At 35.5% G+C, this 11517-nt stretch overlaps 1 protein-coding gene across 2 annotated transcripts in view; it reads right to left on the bottom strand.

Annotated features, from left to right (window-relative positions):
- Window positions 1-570: 570 nt before the first annotated feature.
- TLK1 (tousled like kinase 1) overlaps window positions 571-11517 on the bottom strand; it is a 69795-nt gene continuing 58848 nt past the window's right edge. For both annotated transcript variants that reach the window (XM_075511265.1, XM_075511264.1), the window contains exons 14-21: window positions 11216-11297; window positions 10850-10941; window positions 10674-10763; window positions 9694-9863; window positions 8371-8506; window positions 5720-5831; window positions 5319-5426; window positions 571-2334 (exon numbers count right to left, since the gene is read on the bottom strand). In XM_075511265.1, coding sequence (XP_075367380.1) covers window positions 2158-2334; window positions 5319-5426; window positions 5720-5831; window positions 8371-8506; window positions 9694-9863; window positions 10674-10763; window positions 10850-10941; window positions 11216-11297 — 967 coding nt within the window. In that variant the 3' untranslated portion in view covers window positions 571-2157. The remainder of the gene's footprint in view (window positions 2335-5318; window positions 5427-5719; window positions 5832-8370; window positions 8507-9693; window positions 9864-10673; window positions 10764-10849; window positions 10942-11215; window positions 11298-11517) is intronic.

Below are 11517 nucleotides of genomic sequence, written 5' to 3'. Positions count from 1 at the left end.
CTTCCCTTTACTAGGGGTAACCATAATACATTCCAGAGAAATAAAAATACAGTTAACACAATCCTACATCTTTTCCTTCGGCAAAACATTCTTTGATTTAACTTCTGATATTGACACATGCAGAATAAGAAGGAATGAAATCTAATGTGAGCCTACAGCTATGGCACATTCTCCTCGAACCCTGCACTTGGTCTCACGCTATAGAGGATGAAAAGGATGCAGTCCCAGTACTCTGGTGTAATATAAGGCAGAAAGAGTCACTATATGAGTCTAATTTTATTCTATGAGCTAATTGTATTCCACGGTTAAAGAATTCTAGAAGGACCCGTTGAAATACTTAAAGTCGTTTCGGTGAGGTCTATTCAGTGAAATGATGTTTTGGTTACTTCATTACAACAGATGTTTTAAGTTTCATGGAATCCTCCCCTTTCACCTCCAATGTTACTTAAATTAATTATTCTATTATTGGCCTTTTGTTTGTAATTAAAGAGAGTTTGCTTTAAATAGCTAAGTGTAGCTCAGTGATATGGTTAGCTGATTTGCCCTTCGTTGAAATGCAAAAACATGCAATGAAAACCTTGAAATTTCAACTGTCATTGTTTATTACTGTTTTGGCTACATTCTCTACAATTTCAGCAGCATCTTAAAGAGACAGTTAATGTTTCTTTATATACAATGAAAACAAAATGGCTTGCAACATCAGAAACGAGAGCAACAGTTTAACTGTACAATACTAAATGAAAACCTGTGGTAATACAGCCTCCTTTTTCTGCAACATGGACAAAATTACATATAGGTACTCAGCATCAAGAATGGGATAGTTCAAAGAATAGCGAATGGGAGAGAGATACACTGTTCTGAAAAATAAGTTTCTACCATACAAGGCAGTTAGAAAATGTTTCACATTTTAAAATATCTGTACAAGCCATAAGAAACATTTCCTTGTTGATAGGAACTTCCAGAAATAGAGAATAACCATGAGCAACTTCTACACCTAGTATCAATGCGCTCTGCAGATTGAGAACGCAATAAACTGACTTAAAGAACTGTACTGTATATTGCCAACACAGATCTGTTTTACATGCCTTGATTGTTAATGAATTACCTACTCTTAATCTCTCTATAACGTACAGTTGACTTGCACCTTAAGGAGGTCATTTGATTCTTTCGCAAAAGTAAAAGCAACATCATTTAGCAGCAATTAAAAGCGCCTTGAGGGAGACTTAAAAAAAATACAATATCCAATTAGAAAAAGCCATACTTTAAACATTTGTACAGGAATAAGTTGCTGAAATTTAACTGAAAATGTGACATCTGTACAACAATTTACAATAGAGCTAGAAGGGAATTTATCATTATTCCTGCATAGAACATTATACATGACCTGTTTGCATTTGGTTTCATACTGTTGCTTGCTTTTATCAGAAGCCTGGAAAGTTTCACAGGTTTCAATACCACAGCAAGTATAGTATTTTTAGTAAATTGAGGGATTTCAAAATTAGCAATCTATCTGAGAAATAAGTACCAGGAATTCCATATCACCCTTCCAATCTAAATTCAGTGAAACACCACCACATTTTTGGAGGTACAAGCCTGAGTTGCCAAATAAAATACTACAATTTTATCTGAGGAATCTGATACAGAACATATCTTTGACTGCCTCACACTCCTTACTTTGGTTTCAAAAGATCAATGTCTTGGAAAGATGGCAGTTTATTTAGTTTATAACCAGGCACGGAATTTTTCCTGTGTTTTCAAATTTGCTCACTACCCATTTTTATTTAAATAATGAAAAACTACCCTTCATGTTAGAACTTTCCAGTATCAACCAAAGGTACTTTAAGTATTAAAAAGATTATTTACAATGTTCCCCAGAAAAAACTAAAAACCTTTTCTTCAGTCTTAAACACAGTATACCTGTTAGTGTGTAACAGGCAGTGTCATCCTTCAATGTTTAAAGGTATTTCTCAGAAGGGTACATTTATTCACAGTCCATGATCCATTCCAATCATACAAATGACACTATGTAGAAGGACTTCAGTCTGAAAACACAGTTATCAAACTTGTCCTGTGTAAAAACACTCAAATGCTTTCAAGCTCAAGTCTGCATCTGGAAACTACACAATGGTATCATGCCATTCCTCGGTTGGAGAAATTTCAGTATGAAATAATGCTTGAAGTAGGTGGTGTAGGGGATGCTGCTAGCCCAGTCATATGCAAGTTTCCTGAAGAATTTGATCTCCTCATATGAGGGAGAAGATAAGGATCATTAGCCAGCTGGTGGACATCAAATCTATCCTCTTTTCGGTATGCTAAACAGCGTCTGATAAAGGCCTAGAAAAGAAATGTAATAAGTTACAATACCATTCCAAATAATTACGTCTGCTCACAAGCAAATATGCGTGTCCTCCTGGATAAATTAGTTTCTAAACAAATTCTTGTTCTTATGTAATTCAATTCAAATGACAGTGTAACATTTTACTACTGAGTCCAATGAAAAAATGTAACGTCACAGAAGAAAAAAAAAATCAGCAAATTAACTGGCTTCAAATATGTATTTCCATGTTTAGAAACTATATTTACAAGTAAAGCATGAGCATCTCACACAATTGGAATTCTGCATGTGCTATCTCTGAACAGCTTAGGAAAAACCAGAAGCAAATGTCAGAGGACTCAAAAAGTAGAAAGGAGCTCCATGGAGCTTCTAAAACCATTCAGCTGTGTGGCAGATGAAGAGTAGATGGAAGATGCAGGGACAGAATTTCAACGCTTTAGTTGACCTTTGAAAGCAGGCATTACCACATGTGCCATGACGGAATACAGCAAAATGTGAAATTTGACAATGGTGATTGCCATGTTCAATAGGCATTAATTAACTAATAGACTATTTAAGAAATCACTACCTTTTCTGGGAACTCCTTTCCCAGAAAAAAACTCAATCCCATCTGCTTAAAAATATCTAATCAATTGAAAAATTCTGTAGCTAGCTTCAGGACTGTTCTTGAGACACTACATTATCCTATGTTTAGGACCATATGATGTATGCCAATCATTTTGTGCTGAAAAGTTTCTGTCAAGTCTTATGTCTACCGTACACAGAACATTTGGTCTCCTGAGAGTTTGGGCTTCAACGTTTAATGATAGAAAATCCTTATTATTGCTACAGAACTGATTAGCACATCATCACTTAATTTAGAACTTAATTTAAAAGAATTACGTCTCTTTTCTTTGATAAATCTGTCAGCTGTTTGTTCTTTGCTCCAATTAAAAACTGGAGATTAAAGGAAAAAATCTGTGATACAAGTTCCAAAGAATCCTGCTAGAATTTACTTCTATTATTTACATATCCAGCATGAATAAGGTACAAAATAAAAATCATGCACATCTGTTAATATATATTCACATGTTCTTGGACATTATGGATTTTAATCAAATTCTTCACAATAAATCCTTCATAACAAATGAATCGTTAAGAGTTGTTTGCAAGATCCTCAGAGTAACAGTTTGTGTCTAAAATCTTTGTAAAATACTTCATGCTTCTGTGGCACTGTAGATACATTACTGCGATGCAAAGGAGAACATTGCACAAAACAGGAAAAAGTGAGGAGGATCAAAGGACAGTTACAGTCTGAAAACCAACTAACAATGTCATTTCAGGTTCCTTATTTATTTCATCTCCACATTTTCCAAATAAGAATTTCAGTTTACAAGCTGTTCTTTTCCAACTGCCAGGCCTATAAATCTGAAAGACAATTTGGATTCTACACAGTCATCATAAATGGTCTGACTTTACAAGTTAGTCTGAAATTGTTTTATAGCATTTCCACCAGAGAATAATTTCTCCCTCTCTCTTACAGCTATCGTGACAATGTTAATAGGAGTGGAGAACACTGAAAGTTTATTTTAGTCTTTCAAACAAACAAACAGAACATGGAATACACAGAGAATGTAAAATAAGTTGCCAATTCTCCATGCTGAACTGTCTACTCTTGCCCAACATCCTCTATATAAAAACTACTAATGACAAAGAAACACAAAGTTAAAAGACAGGGATATAAACTGTTAACACATAATGCTATCAGTTATATGATGCATATTTATCAACTGCATTCAAGGGACACAATTTTTCCAAATGGGGGTGAAAAAAACAAAAACAGCAAACAAAAACCTCAACCAAACAAAAAACCCAGGACAAACTACAATTCTTCAACCAAATTTTCATAACCTTAACTGCAACTCGCTAACACTACTTTTAGAAAATATAACCAATGGAAATATACCACAAATTGTAACAGCAGGCTTATGTCCCTAAAAGTCTTATTTTCTTGGGAAGTTACAGCCTCTAGAAATAGGTTTCCTTTCCTTTTAATCTTTAGAAGCTAAATCTTAACATTCCTAAATTTTTTGCAGCTTGTGTCCAAATCTAAGTATGTTTAATTAGATGCTGAAACTTGAATAGCCATTCGACTATCTTGGCATTTTTTTCAACGAGCGCATCTCTACTGCGTCTGGCCATGAATATAACTTTCAAAAATTGGGACAGTTTTACAAACAAGCAACACATATATAATGTTTTCTTCCATATTCACAGAATTGGGTTTGTGTTACGGATGCTCACAGCAGCAATCATTTGGGAAACCACCTTAATCTGTTGCGGAATAGCTAGTCTGTGAGTTTGATACTACAGATGTTTCAAAATAAGATTTTTACAGGAAACACTGCCATCCACACCTTTGTGGCAGATCAACTATTTTGGCAGTCTTATTTCCTGAATTAGCATCAACATATCTCATAGATTCTTAATCTTAAGAATTTATGTTTCTAAACTCAGCTTTGAGTTAATACATACATACTATGACCTTTCAAGGGAAGAGTGTTAGCAGGCATATCCTCTAGGTATTTGGTAGTCAAATAGTTCTTCAAGCCAATAAGGCTGCAGAGAGTAACATTCACTATTTTCAGAAAGAGCCTGTTACTGTTAGCAGAAGTATTTCACAAGAACTTCTATTGAGACAGCCTGAGTGAGACACATAAGGTCCTCTGGGAAAAAGCAAAGCAGACAAGTTTTGAGGCCTACATTAAAACTGCTTGCAAATTTCTGGAATATATATATAGGCTTGTTTTGAAGTACATGATTTTGAGAAGTCCCAGAATAAGTTTGCTTAAATAAAAACATAAAAATACTAGTACTCCATTATGTTTTCCTACATGTTTAGTTACTATGTCCCACAGCACTCTTAAGTTAACAGCAATTTTACACCTGAATCCTTTATGACGAATGTTTTAACTGTTACTCAAGAGATCATATGAAAAGTTACCTTGGCTTCATTGCTTACAACAGGTTTGACAGGGAACTGAACTTCTGTGGCTTTTAATATTGTATTTTCTTGTAAGATATCTTGCTGCGATTGATTGTGGCCAAATGGCTGAAAAATAAGCACATTATTTTCTTCATGAGAGTTATCCAACTACTTTGATTTCATAAATATTTATGCTATAATAAGTTGTTGCAGTGTTAATACAAACTGCTAACCATTCTGTAAATAAAAAAGTTTCAGTCAAGATTTTCTACATTTCTTGCCATATCAATGCACACCACCAAAAAGTAACACAAGTAATTTTCCACGTAGATTTACATCTTTATGACTATAATTCACAGTCTACTGGAAACAGGCATTCACACTAAAACTCTAAGATTTGCAAACAACATTTTCCTTACCTTTCTACCATAAAGGCATTGGAAAAAGATTACTCCAACTGACCATACGTCAACCTTATTAGAAATCTTTGGTGGCTCTTTGCCAACTACAAAACACTCTGGAGGCAAGTACCTGGAAAACAAAACATGTATCTCAGTGTCTGCAAGTAGATGTATGGCATGACTAGAACATGTTCAAATATCAAATTATACAAACACTTCACATACACATCTCTGATCTTTTGACAACTGTACAGTTGCCTTACGATCCGCATTCCAATGCCTTGCACACCCATCAAAATTGACATTGTTTTTGTATAGTCAGTCAGTCAAACAGGAGGTCTATTTTATACAAGCATAAAATACTAACATTCTTTACTTAAATCGCTAATTATCGCTTTTTTTTTTTTAATTGGGATCCTAGGTTAAATATGAACGTTCTCCATCTATCAGAGCAAGAAAAGATTAAAGCCATATAGAGCATTTTACAGAAAGGCCTGGTTAGGAATCAAAGCTAATGTAGATATGGCTAAAAGACCCTTTACCTAAGTTTTCAGTAAGAATGGTGACATTAACCAGAGGGGTATATGGTAGACAAAGGTGATTGCTATTTCCATTCCTATAATCTGCAGGAAGCCGTACTTAAAGAGCTGAAAGTTGAGGAAGTTCCTGTGCCATTCCTGAATTACAAAAGAACTGGTGAAATGGAACCTCCTTTAAAAAAACAAACAAAACCTCCCAAACATACCGATATGGGGGCAGTTAAGTATTATTGACTGTAATATGTAAAATTGAAAAAGGCATAAAAACTATTAGAGGAACTACAGACCAGACATTCTTTCATCAACAGCATGTAAGACTTTAAAAGAAATTTTGAAGAAATATTTGTGGAAATGGACGTAAGCAGAAAAATGAGATAAGAATGCAACACAAATATGAATTTCACACAGTATCACAAAATCTCTTCTGGAATACTCATGTACAATTCTGATTAAAACAATCAAGGAAAATGAGCTTAAAGTGATGCAAGTGCAAAGAAAGCTACTAAAATGATCTGAAGAATGGAGAGCCTACAATTCAGGGGAGGAAAAAGTGAAGGCTGTAAAAACACCAAAGAGCAAGTACTAGGAAGGGAAACAACCTACTTCACGAAGGACAGTGTTGGCACAGGAAGAAACAAGTATAAACTGGCCACAAATAAACACAGTCTGTAAATTAGAAGATTAGGTTTCTAATGATCAGAGAACTGAGGTTACAGAACACACTTCAAATCAGATTACTGGGGACAAAACACTAACTAAATTTAATACAAACGTCTAAGTTTCCAAAGAGATTATGTGACCTAACTGCCTGCAAAGGCAGGTAATAGGACCCAGTGACTGAGGAAATCCCTTCCAGGACTATGCTGCTGACAGTTTGTGCAACCTGCTCTAAACAGACTCATCCCCCACCTCAAACTCACCTCAACCTCAAAATATTTCCCTCCTCAATGAAGATTTTGGGCTCAGAGAAAGTGTGAATTAGAAACGCAGAGATTCACCATGAACCTGTAACAGTCACAGACCTTTTTTGATCTCTTAGTTTACAGCACCACTAGTGCCTGTGGCATTTTAGATGAAATCCAAAGGCCAAAATTTTTTGACATACATTCCTACAATAAAATATTTAAATTGGTGTTTAAATAGATAAAGCATTAGAGAGTAGCAAAAGCCTAACACTTCTAAAATACTTCAACTTGAATAATCATCTTTTCACAGCATGTGCGCATTGGCATTTGTACAAGAGTATATGTATTTTCTTTTCTAAAAAATCTGAAGGAAAAGGCAAAAACTTTATTATGTGCAACTTCTGAATGTGGGAAAAGTTGCAGAGCAAATGGGAATGACACTGGCTTCTCTGTTTACAGTTAGGTTGCAGCTCCTGACTCTGATCTTGCTACAGGCGGACTGAGGAGAGAAAGAGCAAATGAATTCACAAGTAATAACCTGGCCAATACAGGCTTTCTATTCCACCCACTCTGACACAGCTACCACGCACCCAGGCTCAAAGAGCTACTGTGCCATGAAGAAGCTGCATGTTTAGAGAGCAAATTCTAGAAACAGCTTTTCTGTAAGCAAGGAAATGCTTATTGTCATTCTTGTTCTGTAGACAGCTCTAAAACTTCAGGTTTTTGGACAAGCGTGCAAGTGCACACAGAAAACAAATCACAGCTGCTGAGCTGTCATTAACCTTTAGGATGGAAGAGTAAATACTCTTTTGTCCTAAGGACATTACCTCCTGGTAATCCCTGCTCTAAGATTTCCAAGGACTAAGCACCCGCACTTAATCATCATAGCTCTGTCAAATGTCTTCAACCACCTGCAGCCAAAGATGAAACACCTGCTTCTTCAGGGAAACCATGTTTCTAAATCATAGTGATCATCTCCACATTTTTATATATATATATATATAAAAAGAAACAACACACACTCACACTCTCTTATCTTACTTGTTATGTTACGATTCTAACATTTGGGAATATCAACATTCACAATACTTCACAAAAATCTTTGTTTGTCATCCATAATATTTTTAATTCTAGCTCTGTCTCCAAATTGGCTTTATAAAAAAAGCATTTATGAAATCTGAACAATGACCCACAGTCTAAACAGCAAAAACAAACTAGGCATTACCAGTAAGTTCCTGCTCCCTGTGAAGTTAAATCCATTCCATCCACACCGTAGCTATCATCATCCATTATTTTGGACAGGCCAAAATCAGTAATTTTTATTTCTCCACATGCTGTTCCATCTACAAGAAGGATATTACCTATCCAGGGAGGGGGGGAAAAAAAAGAATTACCTCAAAAAAGCTAACAGAATGCTTTATTTTCAAAACCAGGTTCAATTTTCAGGAACATCTAACTTCATGAGGGGTGACAACTATACATCATCTTTATATCCTCAAGTCTAGAGTAACTTGACTATGACACATTTCAGTGCAGTATCAGGAACTCTCTAGGTTATCATCATCATCTGAAATGGCTCCCTCAGGTGGGAGCTGGCTGGACAGCGAGGAAACGCCAAAATGTAGTGAGGAAACACCACAACGTAGCAGTATACCACTTATAATGAAGTTTCTTATTTTTCTGCCCAGAACAAATCCTACATGACAGGTTTCAGGGCTTGCATATGCCACAAAATTGTGCCAAGAAATTGCTGCAATACTATGAATCTTAGTCCACATGTTGAAGTTGTACAATAATTTCTTGATATAAAAGTTATTTGATGAAGTTCCTCTGAGAACAAAAACTAATGAGACTAAGAATACATTCTGTACAATTCCATACTATGAGAGAAATCTATATGAACAATTTACTACACAGCAGCAAGCAAACAGGCTGGCACTAAGAGTCACGTTACAAACCCCATGCTTGGAACTGTCACAGGTTAAAGTACATGAAGAATACAAGCAACATTCATGCAAGGTGGTAAAACAAAGGCCATGGAATCAAGAGAGAATACATGGTTTATGACAATGCTTATTATTCATTGTAAAGAAAACTTCTGTAAAGTCCTGTTTTGAAGTGCTTATGCTGGGATGCTGAAAGTGATTGATTACCTATTTCAACCCTTTACAGGCTAAGAAATAAACAAGGGAAAAATTATTTACGCATCAGCATTCCACAATGATCAGACAGGACTGAGCCAACTAATGATCTTATCTGTTTATATTGCTAAATACCAATGCATGTATCTATGTGCTATATGATATTTTTCTACAAATTCAAATCAAAATAATACAAAGTAGAAAAGTTATGACAAAGGTTTTTCCAAAGAAAAGACAGATGATTTTGGCAATAAAACTAGAAAGAAAAGTACAAAACACTTTTTTCAGTTGTTTACAATAAGCCTGACATACAGGAAATAATTTTGGTATTTTCAGGCATGAATTACAAACAAAATAAAGGATTAAAAAAGACAAAGACATTTCCAATCTTAATGTTCCTCACTTACCTGGTTTAAGATCATAGTGTATAATAGGGGGCTTGATCTCATTGAGATACCGTAGTGCATTTACTATTTGCATTACAATGGACCTAGCTTCCTTCTCTGACATCAATTTATGTTGCTTGAGATAGAAATCCAAGTCATTGCCTTCACAGTATTCTAACACCGTGCAAAACCTAGGGTACAATTCAGAGAGCCAAATTAAATAACGTCTCAAACTGCACAATCGGAAATGGAGATATGACAACCTAGTTTGATACTGGCAAGTTTAAGAACGGCTGCCTGAATATTAAACTATATGAATGAAATTGTTAATAGAACACATGGCATAACTATTAGCTTATGAAAACTGACATCAATCAGAACATTCATACTCACCAAAAGAGAAAATGCATCCATACTGATGAGAGGTTAATTTAAAAAACCCCCTTATTTATTTAGGCACGTTTCTCAATAGAAAAATATATTCATTATCCCTTAAGAGGTGACACAATTTCATGCAAAGAGGTGCAGCCCAGTGACCATGGGCTACACTTAGGCTAATAACGCTCCTGATGTCATTCAGTCTTGGAAACTTGTCTAAGCTACAGCAGCCTTTTGGAGCTGCCCTGCAGCAGCCCTTGCTCTACCCAAAAACATTACAGCACTGCATGTCCCTTTCACCCTCAGGACATCCTGTAGGGCTTGCTAGTCAGGTGTTGCAAAACACTGTTTTCATCACTTTACAGAAGGCCTGCAATATTTAGCTGAGACAAAATTCTGCAACTAGTGTGGGTTTTTTTTTGAAGTCCCCTTAAGGAAACCCTAAACGCTTTGGGTGAAAGCAAGAACATATTATTTCTGTTCAAATACTCTTCATTTCTGTTTATCTTATTAGATAAACACTACATACTATTAGATAAATACTACACGTATTAGATAAAAAACTACATACAGCACTAAAATCCTTGCCAAGTTCTAGAAAATATATCATTTTATGTACTTACGTATCTGTATCCAGGGAGAAGTAGTCATATAGTTTAACTATCCGGGGGTGATCCAGTTCTTTGTGTATTCTATACTCTCTGCAGGCATGTCTAAAAGAAGATGGATACATTAACCTTCTACAGTCAATAAAATGCTATTGGATTTAACATACGAAGCGTAAGTCATTAATATTTACTTGTGGTAGTTTTCTTTCTTTTCATCCCTCCAGCTTTTGTTAAGCTGGTGAATCTTCACAGCAGCGTATCTTTGTTCATAAAGATCAAAAGCCTAAAAAAGAAACCCACAAATATGGGAAAGTTATAACCAAAGATGATAAAAATAACACCCAATAAAGAGAGGGAAAAAACTGGCATGTAATTCACAAGTCTATTGTAATGCTACCTCCCTCCACAGGTTAATTGAAGTTTGCCCATCCAGTGTTTGAAGAGTATACCACATTACAATCCTTCTGCTTATTTAGATCCCCTTCCTTCCCCTGAAAATTAAACGTACGAATGTACATGGCTCAAACATTAGATTTAGCAGACCCAACACACTCTACCTTGTATACTTCACTGAAGCCACCTCGGCCAAGTAAATGGAGTAACAAATACCGTTCATTCAACGTGGGGTGATCTTTAAATCTCGAAAGAAAAAAAAAAAAATTAATTCTATTTAGGGTATACAAATAGAGCCTACAATGTAAACCTCTTAGTACTACTTCTCAAATGGAGCTTTCTTTTTACTAGCAATATATATGCTGAACAATATTACATCATGTGTAACCTTATGGCACAGCTATACAACATGGCCAATTTCAATACCTTTTGACTATTTAGTGTACAAATGCTACCACACCACCAT

The sequence above is a fragment of the Mycteria americana genome, chromosome 9 (genome assembly GCF_035582795.1).
Source record: "Mycteria americana isolate JAX WOST 10 ecotype Jacksonville Zoo and Gardens chromosome 9, USCA_MyAme_1.0, whole genome shotgun sequence".
NCBI lineage: Eukaryota > Metazoa > Chordata > Aves > Ciconiiformes > Ciconiidae > Mycteria > Mycteria americana.
The sequence above is the reverse complement of the archived record's forward strand: the minus strand, read 5'-3'. Positions and strand labels throughout refer to the sequence as shown.